Source organism: Daphnia pulicaria, chromosome 3 (assembly GCF_021234035.1).
Source record: "Daphnia pulicaria isolate SC F1-1A chromosome 3, SC_F0-13Bv2, whole genome shotgun sequence".
Taxonomy (NCBI): Eukaryota; Metazoa; Arthropoda; class Branchiopoda; order Diplostraca; family Daphniidae; genus Daphnia; species Daphnia pulicaria.
Genome location: NC_060915.1, coordinates 10,374,018 through 10,390,474, shown reverse-complemented (window position 1 = coordinate 10,390,474; position 16,457 = coordinate 10,374,018). Strand labels below are relative to the sequence as shown.

Here is a 16,457-nt window from a genome sequence, read left to right as displayed (position 1 = left end):
TTCTTTTCTAAAGTGTCTATAGTGGAGGGGCGGGGGTGATGGTAGACTGCACGGGAGAATAAAAAAATCACGATGAATGCTGCAACACGGACGCACTCTGCGTGAATGTAAGATGATTAGTGGAATATTCAAATCTGTGGATCCTCGCCGTCTACAGTATTTTCTCTTCTATTGATTTCGTCGACACAAAACCACGGGGGCAAACGGGGGCAAACTCACGTATTGAACTTTCCAGCGAACTTGGAATTCTCTACTATCATTAGAAGAAATTAAGTTCCTCTTCTGAAGATTTAATGCTATGGAAAATGCATTACCTATGAGTCTATGACCTACTCTTGTGCTCGGTCACATCCTGATGTTATTTTTAAAATGTCATCACTGATCGACGGATAAATAAGAAAAGGAGTCGCCCACATACTATATTCCCTGGGGGTTGAGGCTGGGTACCGTGTACTTAAGCACCGAAATTCAGCATTAATCGAATTCATAAATGTTATGCAATCTCTACTTATTCTTGACTCTGTTGGCGTTCCGTAAGGACAGCAATCTGGCAAATCTTTTCCTTCGTTCTATACTGCACTCCAAGTTGCAAGTTCTCATCCGACCCTGGAGCAATCTAAGCGCATCAGCAACAGCGTACACGTCGGTATCTACAAAAAGACTATTATGTGTGCGAAAAAAAAAATGAATCATAGAAGTTAAAAAAAAGTGCATAATTGATTTGTTTGCCCTTTGACTCAAGTCCAGCATGCCAACTAACGCGAAGAACTTTTGATGCATTTTAAAATCTTCTACTGATGTAGTTTATACTTGACTGTATCGATACATAACATTTACTGCGTCGGAAATTCCCCTACAGAGTATAGATAATTGAAAAAAAGTTATCTTTTCTCTTCACGAATAATGCCTTCGTATAATAAAACATTCCATTTCCCTCGTTGATGGTACGCATTTATCCGCCTTATTCGTCAGTTCCGATCTTCTGAATAATTTTCACTCACGTTGGGGCGTTTCGGTCGTCGAAAAGGAAATAAATTTTCAATGAGGAGCGTAAAAAAAAACTTTAATGTCGTTCCAGGCTTTGAAAGTTACTCTATGCAAACTGATACAACATGCACTAGTCACCTGTTCTTCTTTTCAATCAAGACTAAAAAAAAAATTTAAAAAATCTGTGCGGAGTGTAGCAACAATTTATTATTCAACGTCCCCAACGCTATTGGTCCATTTCTATCGAACCCTAACTATTTTTTAAAATTTTTGACGATCGATTTTCTTTTATTCTACATCCGAGTCCCCAACTCAAACACATAAGTGTATCCTATGGATGTTATTTAGATGTTTATCTTTGACGTTTCACGGTGTCCCAATAAAGAAAATGCTTGATGGAAAATGGCAGAATAGCTGTATATAGACATATATAGCACACCGCTGTCTATGCGTACTCTTATTCTCTTGCTTTCCCAAAATTGAAAGAATGAGAAATTGAAAGGTGAATCATAAAAATTGCAATCGCTGAATTTTATCAGGATTGCTTTGAATGGTATACAATTCATAGTGAACATTAATATAGCATCACGAATTCACGAATCATTCTCTTCGCCCTGCAAGAGTAGCGCAATGATGCATTTGATATTATTAGCTGCTATAAGTGGATTGTGTGTGAGGTTGACCGTGATTTGATTTGGTCGGACAAACGGATACCGTGCCTACCCGAACAGTAATCGCATCAATTGAAGACATGTATCATTCAGAGTTAAGCACTGATTATTCCATAACTCAAAGGAATGCCCTATTCCGCAGAAAGACTCAAAATAGAGCCAGTAACCTCAAAAATTTATTGAGACTGACCTGAATATGTTTGATCGATAGTTTTGAACGGGCCCGGATGCTGACGTAATCAAGTGCGAAATAAAGATTCTGATTCTGATAATATGCTGAAGAATAATTTCGCATGACATCTGTTCAACCCCTGTGACTTTCCATTCCAGTGTGAAAAGTTGCTGAGTGAAAAAAGTTTTTCAAGAATAGTATCCGCCGTGAACGCGAGAAAACAATCTTTTTGACCTGGAAAGTTCATCAGGTATACACAACCGTGTTGTAAAGTTTATATCGGTGAGTGCCTGATACGCCCCGACGAGGTTCTATGTATATTTACATTTTATGCCCATCAGGCTGCCTGCCGGGCGCTGATGTATAAACCATAGGCTGTATTTACTTCAGGATTACTTAAGTGCCGCTGGGGTTGCTGGAAGGAAAAAAAGTTAACTTATTATTATTTGTTAACCTGCAGGCTGCAGCCCGGAGTTGAATGTGTAAGTATACTAGGCCCTATAAGTCTTTTCGCATTGACATCACGGTTCAATTCGATTGTAGGGTACACACAAAATCTTCGTAAAAAAATGTCCTTTTGCGTGCATGTATGAAGATTGATGGACGTTGATAGACTTTGATACGATATGTCAAATTCCTGTCATTTCCATATTCGATTTTGTTTTCTCTTTTTTTCACGGTCGCGATATTTTATGCACGCCTTATTCCCCGTTACGAGAGACATACGTCGTTTCCCACCGAAACAAATTGAAACGCTCTGGTCAACTTATCAGGAGGCATTTTACAAGCAACACGACAGCATGCAAATTCCCTCCATCCCTTTAAAGACTTGGAGCGTGATGCGCGAAATAGCCTACATTATTGACGACGGGAACCGTTATCGTTTTTGAAATCGGATTCCTCAGCTAAAGGGAACTTGACAATATTTCCCAAAAAAATCAGCTCATCGCCAATAGAATTTTTTAAATTCCAATTCACAAGATTAACTTTAAAGATCAAATTTTTTAAACTTTCCTGTTGAAGAATTTGACGTGCTCAGAAAGATTAGAATACGACAAGAAAAAAAATGACGGCAATCCCATGAAAAAACTAGAGGGAACAATAAAAAATCGAACAGAGCAGGGCGTCTATAGTCTATTTTCAATAATAGGAACAAATCCAAATAGACGCGTTACGATGATGAACTTCAATAAAACATTACAGAATTTTTTAGTCAATATTACCTACGCTGCCATTATTGTCTGATGTCTGTCTATGCAAATCGTTGAAAAAAAATTCTGGCGGAACGAAGTTATAGAATTGGAATTTGTTTCTTTCCTTTTTTTCCCCCGTCAATTCACGATCAGCTGCTGTGTTGTGCCATCGAGGCTCGAAGATGAAACGACGCTACTGAAGAAGTCGAGCTCCTGTCATTAATTAACGAGCTGTAGGTCCACGCCTGATGTTCCGCCGAATGGTGATGTTCCAGGTGGCGTTCAATTCAGTCGAACAAAAGAAAATCAATATGAAAGCCGAGAAAAATGTCAGGAGCTGAAGTGCGAGGGTGTAATCATTTTTGTGAGAGTAAAATAGTGTACACAGGCATCGATTTTCACGGCGTCAGCAGCAACGCTGTCAGCGCAGGAATCCTGGCGGGAGTATGGGACGCGCTTTTGAAACGTGAATCTATAATAGAGATGGATGTTTTTGCGCTTCATCTTTGTCATACTAGCCGAAATATTATTATTGTTGTTGCGCAGTCTGGTGACACGTTCTGCCGATGCAGTTTTAATGATCCTCTCTATATGCGCAACGATAAAAAATAATAAAAAAAAGCGCGCCTATTTTTAAATATACGGGAGTTGAACAGTGAACAACCTTTTTGTCACCTTTTGTATTGACAAAAAAGGGTTTCCATTTTCCAAGAACTGCGTGGGTGTCGACTGTTGAACACACATCCCGGCAAGCGTCGGCATGCATTATAAAATAAATACTGATTTCGAATATGCTTGAACGGCGTCGACGAGCGTGAAAGGAAGTTGACTATTTTGTGTCTAACATGAAACAAGAAGAAATCGATACCTACCGGTATATTTACTGCGAAAAATGAAAATGTTTTATATCCCATTGATTACTGATCCTGTTCCGCGAATAACAGTAGTACGGAGCGTAGGCCTAATTATCACCCACGTCGTGCGACTGTTTTGAGTGTTCTCAAAAATCTCGCATGTTCGCGTATATAATGGCGTCGTTGGCGGTTCATCAAAAGTTCACCCGTCGAGTGGAAATGGGGAAAAAAATCGCTTTAATGTGTAACATAATAGCGACGACAATGGGAAACTCTAATGAAGGGAACTTGTCACTTATGCATAGTTACACTCGTCAGCGTCAGCTCTCAATATGATGATGAGGATCAGCGCTTCGGGGATTCGCATGTGTCGTCAATAATGATTCCATTCGGATCGGATGAAACTCCCGGGGGAAAAAATGTATCACACTTGATCTTGCACGCAGTATAGATATAGGCTAAGTGCTGCAGTAGGTATACGTTCACATCCGGGTTCTATAAATCAAATGTCGAGTATTATTTCGTCATTTGTTAAAAGGAATTCGAAGTAAACGGGCGCCGGTTCGACACAGTTCAACGACACGCGGTTCAATAGCGTCAGCATACACTGAACTTTTGTTTCACTTTCTTCAAACATTTCAATTTTGATCATCACGAAAGAAAATGATGAGTGGCAGGAGTGTTGTTAAATCTATCAAAATTCGAATCATTCATTTTGCGATTAATTGTTATACCTACTTATCGGTCTAGTGTATTTTATTATACGTAGGCCTGATAATGGAGCTGACTTGTGACTTCTTTCCAGAGTATATTGACACGGCTGATGCGGAACCCCCATCATTTTTCTTTTGAAATGAATAAGTGATTATTATACTGTATATGCTGGAGATAAATGACGGAAGGAATATACCTACCTTTTCTGTGTTATTGTTCTTATCTCCCCTCGCATTTCCTATATATTTTGAATAAACACTTGGTTCCGTGTGATGCATAACACCCCCGACCAACCGGGAATGTTTAACGGGAGCTATGGCCTATCCTTTTTTATTCATGTTTAGAAGAGAAAAACCCAGAATGATTTCGTCACCACGCCAGGAAAAAAGGGGCACCTGCCATTGATCAGCGGGCCCAGCACCCATCGTCGATACGAGTCGGTATATAAAGGGGCATCATGAGAGTTTGGAAAAGAGTCTTGCACAAGTTTCGATTGAGTGTAGCTCGTCCTGGGGCAACAGCGATCGCCAGTGTTTAGATCCCTCCCCCCCGTGTTTATTATTAGTTTATTACCCGTCCATTTGATTACCAGCAGGGTGCTTTTTGTTACACCTTTCAGCTTCAATTAGCTATTTAGCGACGTAATTAATTGAGTAGGCCTACGTGACCTTCTACACATAATGATGAAGATCACCGCCATCCTATTCTGCACCTTGTCCGTTCTGGTGGCGAAAAGCGCCGCCGACTCTGATCCGACAACGTTCCGCGAACCAGACGCTCCCATGAGTGACGACGCCGCGGTTGATCTCAGTGGCATCGCCCTCGGTAATGCCGATCCGGTACGTATGATTACTGATAATAAAACGGTTGCGTCAAAATTTTTCGTTCCCGAGAAATTCGATTATTCCTAAGACGATTCTGTCTTCCCTTGTTTCGTTTTAATTGGCGCAATAGTAGAAAAAAAAAATAAAGAGAACGAACTCGAATGAACTGCCGTTTTGGGTTTTTGTTCGTGGTCATGGCCCTCATTCATTTCAAATCAAGGTCGGAGAAAATAGGAAAGCTAGGGAACGTGCACAGGAATACAGTACGGTTATTCAGTTTGACTATCAACTTAAAAGGCCTGGTTAAAACAATGAACCGACTCAGTTCATTGGATTATGCTGTCTCCGGTTAGTATTACCTGGAATTGATGTGCGTCAAAGTTTCTGTTTCAGGTAACATGAATGTTGCAAAGTCTAGCAAACTTTTTTCCCTGGCCAGCTTAAGAGCGAAAAACTAAAAGATATATTTAGTCTACGGGTTTTGTTGGTAAATGATTGAATATTTCTTGCTGGTGGGTTACATGATATTGTGTGCTTACGCACGTCGTGCAGCGTCACGTCACATTTTATAGAGACACTGGAGGATAGAAACCGTGTCCCCTATGTATACAGGGATTGTATACCTTGCAGGTTGTAGCCCACGCAGAAAGCGCTTTCTACTGAAAAGCAAATGACAATGGGGTAGTGAGTACTGCAGCACAGGCCACAATGGCCGCCGAGACTGCCTATGCAGACTGTGAGAGGCGTATACTTACAGTTGAAGTTGTCTTTTTTTATCACGGGAAAGGTCACAGTTATATTGCAGTTGTTGGCTTGTTGCACACTTCAGACGTAATGCAGGAGATGTGTAAGTGTAGAACAGTTTTCAGTTCATAGAATTTTGCAAAGAAATGTTGAATGGGAAAAAAATGTAACTTATATTTGGTTTTTGGCAGGATAACGAAATACCCGGCGAACCTTTGACTCCAGCCGACTTCAATAACGCCAAAAAAGTCTGTAAGTTATTAACGCAATTTGGGTGACCAAAATCCTTATTCCCTTCAAATCGATCTTAAGGCTTATGCAACTATCAAAAGTCGCAGTCGAATCAGTCTTTATTACGTACATACACAAATAACATAGTACGTAGTAAAGAATAAAGATTAGCGGAATCGAGTGTGGGGGGCATACTTAATGTTTGCCCACAACCTTTGTCGATTTTTCCACTTGTCTTGCTCAGTTCTGTTGACATTAATGTCGGTTTCTATCCACAGCCATGGATCCACCTCCCCGTGACAAGTTGGGGGGCGATCCCATCGAGATTGCTGGGCTTTTCGAAGGTGATATTGCTGGCGTCTCGAGTGCGGACATGGCCATTGGCAAGTCTTTTAAGCTGGGAAAATCCGGGGCTAAAGTAAGCATTGTGTATTCTTATACGCACAAAAATAGCATATTTTAACCTACTGCTGAACCTGTCATATTCATATGCAACTCCATTACATCAACATCTTATTTGAATTGATTCAACTTGACCTTTACCGTTTTTGTTTTTTTTTTTTCCAGCCAATGGGCAAAAATGCCATTATTGACATGAATCTCCGCTGGCCATCTAGTATCATTCCCTACGTTATTTCGGCCTCCTTCGGTGAGTTAATCTCTTGACTCTTATCAGACCCAAAGTATAATACTCGAAGTAAGGAATTTAATTTACGAAATGCTGGCATCAATGGCACGCCACTTGTCGCTATAGTTTCGGTCACACATGAATAACGCCATAAAGGTTAATGTGCATTCATCACGCCATTTTGACATTCGCTTTGAAGCTTCGACACAGTATTGCCAGCTAATACAAGATGCTGTGATTATGGAGAAACCTGCCGGAGTTTCTATTTTCCGAACGGAAGCTCTTTTCGATTGAATGACTCATTTTAGTTGCGTGTCTGGCCGCTGTTAATATACGTGCGGCACGTCTATGTCCGTCTAATATTCTTCTTCTTTGCATTATTCAAATGTCAAGCAATGAACGACCGGAGCGTGATCGCCAGAGCCATGCTCGAGTACCATAATAAAACCTGCATCCGATTCGTTCCACGGACCAACCAGCGTGACTACGTCCACATTATGCCCGGATCAGGGTAAATATAATATCAACACTGTTGAATACACACATGCCATATTATGTATGGCTGATCACAGGGGAGTGACGTAATGTGCAGCGTCGAATTTGAGTGACGATACTTCAATACGGTCTATAACTTAAATGCTAATCTGATTATTCCCCATACTAAAGAACCGTAGGCGTGACTCTCGATCAACTGAATGATATTTTATGGGGGGAATGACATTTTACATTCTTCCGCAAAAAAGGAATGTATAAGAAGGAAATCCTTTTCTTTTCTTTCTTTCTCTTCTTCCGGTAGCAGCCTAATGTTGTAAAAAAATGTATAACTGTTCCAGTCGTGTTGCTATAGCGTCTCTTTGACATTTAGGCTGTTACTCGATTAGGAGCGTGGGAGAGAAATATGTTGTCGGGGATTTTGAATCATCTTCGCATTTGTACAGGGCGCTCGTATATATACAGCAGGAAGGATCGGTCCATCATTCAATCAGATTAACCAACCCGTTGCGCCGTGACACAACTTTGTTCATAGGGCACACTCACTATAAGTGACTTCTCGTTGGAGTTGAAGAGATAATCAAATTGTGTGTTTGCCGGATATGGATGGGTTGTGCTCGTCCAGGGTATCCATTTTCTTTGGGTGCTGCCCTCGTCCAGTTGATTTGTATATACAGCCATATTGATCATACGCAATGGTCCTGTTGTATACCTTGTATATCCGCAGTCTCCCTATCTCTAATACAGTACGAGCGTGTCATTTTGACCTTTTCCCACCATTTGCTCTCACTTGTAACTCAATAATAGATACGCTAGACGCTTTCCATAACTAATCGCCTGCTGGTGTATAATCAAATTATTCGCCACCACTTAGTGAGCGGCCGCGGTTCGTTTTTGCGCTTCATTGTAATGGCAAAGTATGTATCGCACTTACATATGTGATCCGTTTCGGTTTGTTGAAAATGAACAGGTGCAGCAGCAATGTCGGACGCACCGGTGGCGCTCAGCCCGTCTCCTTGGTAAGTGCTTCAGTTAGCTAAATTAGGCAGTACTCACGCGTGAGTTTTATCGCGTTTTCTGCTCGTGTGAAATCTCCTTTTGTTGCCATTTGCGCCATTTTGTCATCAATCGCTGCCATCATTCGCTGTTTTGTTGTACCATCAACAGGGGAGCGGTTGCGTCTACGTGGGCATCGTCATTCACGAACTGATGCACGCCGCCGGGTTCTGGGTAAGTAAATACGGCCTCTCTCTCTCTGCAGTGATCAATATCTGCTGAGGGGCGAGTTATAGATATGCGATCTGAAGAAATATTGACCAGTTCCTTTTTTATTGTATACAACGTGACGATCAATTGGATGAATGTCTGTGTTATTTCCTCCGTGACCTTTGGACTCGCGTGACGATGAGCAGCACGAGCAGAGCAGAGGGGATCGTGACGAATTCATCACCATCAATTGGGACAATATTATCGACGGTATGTTACGTCGATTGTTTTATCGATCTTGACTAAGAACTATTAGGGCTTAGCATGAACGGAGGACTCTATGAACTGCAACAGGAGGGAATTGAATAATATGCGTTGCCATAGTTTTCACTAAAAATAGAAGAACAAGAACAGTTAGGTATTTTCCGGGATGAAACCAAATTGATTTTCAGCATTCATTCTTCAATTCAGCGCAGAGCAATACCTTAGTAAAAGATGGTTACTAGCTTTTGGGGTTATAGATGCTCCATTCTCTTATACATCCTCTTAAATTGTTCTGTCGAATTGAACGGAAACAACGTCTCCTTCTTCCTCTTTTGGGGGATTTGTGCCAAGCAACGTTCATTATTTTTTGCTGAAGGGGGGAACAATCATTATACTGTGTATACATATTAAATCTTTTTATATCTGAACGTCAACTCCTCTTTCTACTTCATCTGATGACAGGAATGGCGTACAACTTTCAAAAGTATAACCTGGACCGGATCCAATACCTCGGTGCACCGTACGACACAGGTTTTTACATAACAGCTTTTCTCTTCTCCATAGAGTATATAGATATAAAAAGATTCGTTTCAATTCAATCTCCTTTCTGCCCAAACAGTGTTTTTTTTTTTTTTTTTTTTTTTTTTTTCCTTCCATTTCCATTCTATCTTCTCCTACATAATCAGTTTCTATTATCTTCTTTCTTTTCTGTCATCTTATTGTCATGATCGATGGCGGAAGAAGGCAGAAAAGTTTCCGTCGTCTTTTTCCCTATGAGGATTTCAATCGATAAGGCTAAACAACGCAGCGTTCCTTTTCTGTTCTCGTTTTCCGCACGAAACAGGTTCCGTTATGCACTACGACGCTTTCGCCTTCGCCAAGAACCGCGAACGTCCCACCATCATTACCAAGAAGCAAGGCACCGAGCTGGGACAGAGAAGAGGATTCAGTGACGTATGAAACTAATCAAATTATTATTAATATCCAATACGGTCATATGATATATATTGGTTAAAACCTTTTTTCATCTTGCCCAGCATCTTAAAGAACACCGGGACTCATTTTATAACTTTAATCAAAGGTTGACGTCATGAAGCTGAACAAACTTTACGAGTGCGGCAAAAACGGCGGAGTGTCGACGGTATCCACCACAATGGCCCCACTTGTGTCAACCGAATTGCCAGGTATGTGTAGACAATCCTGACGACGATAAGAGTAAAACGTTATATGCTCAAGATGTCGTGAAAGCGGTTTAAATAGATGGTCGATTAACGGCCGACTGCAAATGAAAGCTTTCATAGAAAGCGCTTCTTTTCTTATATTTCATTATGGAAACTTCACCGCCAAATGGTAGCCTTCACTCAAGAGCGATGATCTGCTGGCGTTAATGGGACGCTATAATGAGAATATTCGACAGGCAGTCGTTGATTTTTTTTTATTCCTGCTTTTGAATTGATTTCTCACTTCGCACCTTCCGTTTAGAGCGAGAAAATATCGCAAAAGGAAAATGAGTTGTTAGTTTCCATCTGCCTCTGATCCAAGTGTCGGATGCAGACTAAATAGAAAGCCCACAATTTTACCTTTAAAAAAATATATATTTCACCTTAGTTAACTTACAATTCTTCAAAATCACCTCCCTTATTTAGGCAAATGTGAAGACAGCCATAAGCATTGCAAAATCTGGTCGGCGACTGGCGAGTGTGACAAGAACAAAGCCTGGATGGTCAGTCACATAATAATTATTATTGCATCATTATTATTGCACCTTAATACATAAGCCGTTTTCTTTTTCTTTTCCAACCCTTTCAGAGCGTGAGCTGCCGAAAATCGTGTAAACTGTGCGGTAAGTTAGCCATCCATTTAATATGACAACGTATATGTCCCCATTTTTGACCTACTTCTTCAACTTTGAGCTGCTGAAGTGCTGTCGACTGTCGTCGTGATATAGAGTTTCTAATATAATCTGGCGAGGTCTCACTGTTATTCAAAGGTTCTCGACGAGACGTCCCATTCAGATTTCAATTGCAGATTCTTTTGGATTCCTATACCATTGTAGTCGATTGTAGTACCAAAATATGAATAGCCCAGCAGTCTGAGTCAATCATATACGATATAGCGATACGGATCGCGTTACGGGTTACAAAGAGTCGCGGTGTTTGTTTGGCCGATACATTTTATGTTAAGCAGACGTGATAAGTAAACACGGTTCGTTTTGTTTGTGTTGACAGGAGTGGATTGCGACAACTTCAACGTCTACTGCGATCAATGGTAAACATCCCAAGTTCATTCCACCACCAGACGGCAAGGTTGCACGAAAAGAACGAGTTAGCTTCAGTCGAGACATGGGAAAACTCATTCGTGTTATTGGCTGTTACACTTCTCGCGTGCAATCGCTGCAGAACACATATACGACTTTCTGCTTTAATATTTACACTTGTTTCGATGCAGGGCCAAAACGGGCGAGTGTGACAAGAATGCTGACTACATGAAGCTTTACTGCAGTAAAAGCTGCAAATTCTGCGGATCAGGTATTGGTCGTCTTTTATTTTTTATTTGTCGTTAAAGTGGAACTGCTTTAAAAAAAAAATCCTTTTAAAAATTCACTTAAATAATGGGTACCAAAGTGAAGTGGAGCTGTAGACACTGTAGAAATAAGGGTTTTTTTTATAACTTGTATAATCAAGGAAAACTTTAAACTCCCAGAGTTCCATCAACACCAAAGTTTTCTATCGTCAATGTAGCCGTACATTTATATCAAGGACTTTCTCTGCGATAGCCTATCCATGGGGATTTTTTCTCAACTGCTAGGACGGAGGAAAAAGTATATGAATGGTAAAGGGGAAGTAAGAAAACTTTAAGAGTTACACTAGTTATAGCTTATATAACTCCTATCAGCTTCGAAGAATCTCAAACTCGGTACTCTAACTTCGAATCTCGCTCAACACGTCAAATCGCCATTGACAATTTTATATAAATTGTGACCCAACCTCCTTTCTTTACTTTGCCTTTATACTAAGGGCGACGTACTTATTATTGTTTAACAAGGAATGCAAATGTCATACTATGTTACCCTAGAAAAAGGCAAACTCTACTAGAAAACTCACTTGAAAGTTTCTTCATTTCCTTTACTGCTACTACCTGCGAAATGACAGTTCATGTTATGTAATTTTCATCTGAACTGGATTAATGATCTGCTTAGACGACTGCTCAATTTCGCTGCCAGCTATCCCCCCATAAAACTAAGTGTTTACGACGCAACGTTTTGCGCACTAATGTAACGGTAACACGTCATGTGACTCTCTCTTTTTTGTTTTGTTTCGTTTGTTTGTTTATTTATCGGCTGTAACTTCCACGTCAATCCAGCAGCTTCCAGCGCGGCATGCGTCGACCATAATCGATACTGCGGAGCTTGGTCGGAGCGCGGCCAGTGCAAGGCCAATGCCGATTACATGAAGTTGAACTGCAAGAAATCTTGTGGACTGTGTTAACTTTTTCCTCCTTGTTTGTATGGCACATACAACTGCTATTATTATATGCGCATAATCGGGTTGGTGTAGGGTACCGGGGCAAATTTTTTGACGGAATTCGTCGGTTTGTTGGATCTGTCTCACACTCCCCCGCTCATGATATCTGGTCTACTGGTGCATTCAAAAGATCGTGATCGATTCATACGTAAAATATCAAAATTCCCTGAAATTCTTAATGGTATATTCATGTCTTCTAGTTCTTGACGTATATGTAGACTGACGATGATACACCGAAATCTATTAAAGATCAACAAACTTGGACGACAGACCTACAAATACTATAAGAAAGATTCGCTGGTCTGATGCTGAGACATATTTGAAACTTTTGATATTTTCGACTGTAGATTCGTTCCATGAATTGGGAATGTGCGGTGATGGGGTTTGATAGATTATATAATACACATACACGAACACATAGATCAAGATCATGAAGTTTCACTGAACTCGAATTAACATATTGAAATTGAATTAAATAATGGAACGAAAATTCAAATAAAGTTACGTATAAAATAAAACATAAAACCGGATAAAAAAATCCTTCAGAATTTGGAATGCATTTGTCTAAACTGTCAGTTATCAAAACTAGTGACCGATCTACCCTTTCAGTTTTTTTTACGGAGTATAACGTTCAATCCCAAGCTTCGGACTAGGAGGCCTTTGCAAGTCTCATTCTTTATTCATATAGGAAAGAGACCCACCAAGCGACTGGAAAATTGTCATAATAAGAACCGTTCAATCCTGAAATTTTCATCCGAGATAACTTTCATTTAAGGAAACCTTTAAGCAGATAAAAAGAAGAGAGCAGATTCAAAATAAAAAAAGTGGAGATTCATTCGAAATTTTTTTTTTTTTAACTTTAAATCGATATTTCTTTTCCTAAAAAGTAAAAATGTCGAACGATTCCAGCAGATGGCGTTTTATTACCATATAAACAATCACACAGTAGGCTACGACAGTCGACAGATACCATGACAAAAAATACCTTTCCACAACTTCACAACTTCGGAGTTTAAATTCAGCAAAGAAAATTTGGTTGATTATTAAATTTCACTAATCGTCTTTATCTACTTATATACAGAAAACACATGAATTCGTTTACGTTTTCAGAGCGCCGTTTAGAAGATGATTATTATTGCGTATTGGGTTGCAATGATTCTTCAAGTGTAAGAAATCAAACTATATTTATCTTCATATGTATTATTTGATTCTAAAATCATAAGCTTAATTTTTGCAACTTAGGCAGAACAAATCTTGATTGAGTACAAGCATAGAATATTACTTTGTCATCCAGATAAAAGTCAAGATGATACATCGACTGCCCAGTTTCAAAAACTTCAGGTGAATCTGATTCCATGAAACTTAATAATGAAGTATAAGTAATGCCATTAGCACTCTTATGTCTTAACAGGAAGCCAAAAAAGTACTGTGTGACCCAGATAAACGAAAAGATTATGACAGATGGAAAGCAAGTGGTATTGCAGTTACATACAAGCAGTGGGTAACAATGCAAAAAGGATTTGGTACTCCAGTAAGTCAATGAAATATATAATAGAGTACTATTATAATACATTTTTGTAAAAAAGAAGAAGAGAATAACTAAAAATATATAGCTTTACCAAAATTATGCTGTAGGTTTTCCATTGGGCCACACCCAAGACTGATGGGAAAATGCTTGAATTCAACAGTGGTTGGCTTCCAACAAATCCTAGATCAAATGAAATATTTCAACCAAGTGGTACAGCATACTCCAACAATTCTATTCTGAAAAAATTCAGAAACTATGAAATATGAATTAACACACGCCTAAAATTGATGTTAGCATTTCTTATAAATATAAATGTACGTGTTGTCCACGAACACGCATTGGCCAATTGGAAAGTTTTTGTTTCTCATACAATGTCAAATACTTGGAATTCAATCTATGATCTATGTGACTATCGTGTATTCTCTTCAGGTAACGACATTTAAAAGATGCTCTTTGCTTCTAAATATGGTGTTTAGTCAAACCCAACAAGGAAACACAGGTGAATTAGGTAGTCAGTTTAATTGCTTCAACAACTTGGCCAGCTTTTAACACCAAGTAAGTAAAAATGGGCAGATGGGCGCAACCGTAAAGAGCTGACACAGTCGAACAGGCAAATTAATCACCTACTGAATACTACTGGAACGGATCTTTATTTTTCTAGGGTTTGCCAATGATTAAAGTTACATGAGAAAAGCTTGCACAATACGCAAAGCTAAACACGATTTCTGAATTAAGCTTCCAGTTCCAACGCCATGCCGATTTTATGTCCTCCCTGGTTGAAATTTTTCAAGTCAACCAACGACGATAGGGTAAGGGTAACACCTGAAAGGGAAAAAAATGCAAAGCGTGAGTAACGTAACTAAGAGCTCCATGATCAGGTTTTTGACATACCTTGGCGAAGTTTCTGTTGGTAACCCAGACCAAGCTGAGAAACATTGTTGATCTTAGCGCGGACTGCACTGTCATTATCTAACTGGTACTTGCAGCCTAAGCCAAATCGGGTGGCATTCGAACCGGCGGTCCAAGAAAGTTGGACACCAGTTTCAAGATTTGGATTGACCTTTTGGTACAAGGCTCCTCCAAATTCTTGTCCATCGTTACTAAAGCAAGCGAGAAATCGTGAAATTATTCCTTATAAATAAGTTCCTCATCCAATAATTTTACTTACACATTGGTGTGGAGTGCAAAATCTTTTGCGGCATAAGCAATGGAGAAATTGTTACGCGTCAATTGAGACTTTGACATGTCGAAGGACATTTGGTAACCAGCTAACCAGCCCAAATATCCGCAAACTGCTGCACCATTGATGGTTGGTCCACCGTTGAGGTCAACATCAGCGTTCAAAGTGGCTGTGTCGTGTTTGTATTCGGCTTTGACGATTCCAGTTTTCTTGCTATTTGGTTGAAAGAAGTAAACATTTTAATTTACTTCCTCATAATAATGTATATATGTTACAAAATACCCAGTTTGGGGAGCAAAGGTAGAGTCAAAAGTAAGCTTCAGACCCTGGGCGATCTTGTCTTGGATGGCAATCTCAGTTCCAAGGGTATTGTCAGTGTTCCACTTCTCAGTGAAGGTCAAGCCTAATAAGCAATTATCCTATATTATAACTAGAACATTATAAATTTTGCTTAACTCATACCATATTCTCCAATCTTGTATTTGGTCTCCAAGTTTCCGACCACTTTGCCACTATCAATGTTTGATGAACCACCCGTGGTGAATTCAACCCCATTTGAGGTCTTAGTTTTGCATTCAAGCTTCAGCAGGCTGAAATGATAGCCTTTGCCAAATACGTCGCGGGATGATTTACCAAGGTCAGCATATACGGGAGGAGCCATGACTGAGTGGAGGTATCTAATGGAATGGATGATAAATTAGACATATCATTAAACACAGAAGCACATCTAACATAGATACTAAACCATAATTACTGTCCACCAACTTATTCCCTTAGCAACAGTATTGTAGGTTTAATATAGTATAGATACATAATACATCAATGTACTAAGTCAGCCATTTTTTCCACGTTCCTCTTAACGAACCGGTTAAATCGAGTACGAGTACAATACGACAGAACCCCACAAACCCAACAAGCGAATTTTCCCAAATTTGCCTTAAAACTACAAGTACATTTTACTGGTAATCTACAACATTAGAATAAAATATTTACACAATCCATACCTAGATACTGAAGAGACAAAAACCGAGCTAACCTGCTTGAGAACTGGGAGACTGGAAGTAAGTTGCGATTTGGGAAAAGTCTGGATCGATTCCTTAAAGCAATACAGACGATAACTAAATCGATATAATCGGGAGTCGATTTATAATCACGAGGGAGCGTGAGTTAACGCCCTTTGAATCGATTGCGCAAGCCGACGAAAAAATCAAAAAATGTACAGCGTGTACATCTCGAAAGTTCTTA

At 39.7% G+C, this 16,457-nt stretch overlaps 3 protein-coding genes across 5 annotated transcripts; 2 read left to right on the top strand and 1 right to left on the bottom strand.

The window, feature by feature from the left end:
* The first annotated feature begins 5,054 nt into the window (after positions 1-5,054).
* On the top strand, positions 5,055-12,926 carry LOC124328324 (zinc metalloproteinase nas-13-like). 2 transcript variants are annotated; one of them, XM_046787054.1, is made up of 16 exons: positions 5,055-5,430; positions 6,351-6,411; positions 6,669-6,808; positions 6,958-7,039; positions 7,412-7,529; positions 8,481-8,529; positions 8,678-8,740; positions 8,923-8,986; positions 9,443-9,511; positions 9,825-9,934; positions 10,062-10,164; positions 10,627-10,703; positions 10,790-10,823; positions 11,209-11,248; positions 11,429-11,508; positions 12,344-12,926. In XM_046787054.1, exons 1-16 carry the CDS (start codon positions 5,272-5,274, stop codon positions 12,466-12,468), a joined length of 1,374 nt encoding a protein of 457 aa, XP_046643010.1. In that variant the 5' UTR covers positions 5,055-5,271; the 3' UTR covers positions 12,469-12,926. The 2 variants fall into 2 exon arrangements, with proteins under 2 accessions (XP_046643010.1, XP_046643011.1); XM_046787055.1 differs by having other exon boundaries at positions 5,056-5,430; positions 12,347-12,926.
* Positions 12,927-13,446: 520 nt separating this feature from the next.
* Positions 13,447-14,737, top strand: LOC124328366 (J domain-containing protein-like). The gene is made up of 4 exons (XM_046787125.1): positions 13,447-13,670; positions 13,747-13,845; positions 13,916-14,035; positions 14,140-14,737. Exons 1-4 carry the CDS (start codon positions 13,593-13,595, stop codon positions 14,296-14,298), a joined length of 456 nt encoding a protein of 151 aa, XP_046643081.1. The 5' UTR covers positions 13,447-13,592; the 3' UTR covers positions 14,299-14,737.
* Positions 14,432-16,398, bottom strand: LOC124328364 (voltage-dependent anion-selective channel protein 2-like). Of its 2 annotated transcripts, none has more exons than XM_046787123.1 (6): positions 16,249-16,398; positions 15,675-15,889; positions 15,495-15,615; positions 15,201-15,425; positions 14,924-15,132; positions 14,432-14,854 (listed from the first exon to the last, which is right to left on the bottom strand). In XM_046787123.1, the coding sequence occupies exons 2-6, from the start codon at positions 15,871-15,873 to the stop codon at positions 14,763-14,765; spliced, it is 846 nt and encodes a 281-aa protein (XP_046643079.1). In that variant the 5' UTR covers positions 15,874-15,889; positions 16,249-16,398; the 3' UTR covers positions 14,432-14,762. The 2 variants fall into 2 exon arrangements, with proteins under 2 accessions (XP_046643079.1, XP_046643078.1); XM_046787122.1 differs by having other exon boundaries at positions 16,217-16,325.
* Positions 16,399-16,457: the final 59 nt, after the last annotated feature.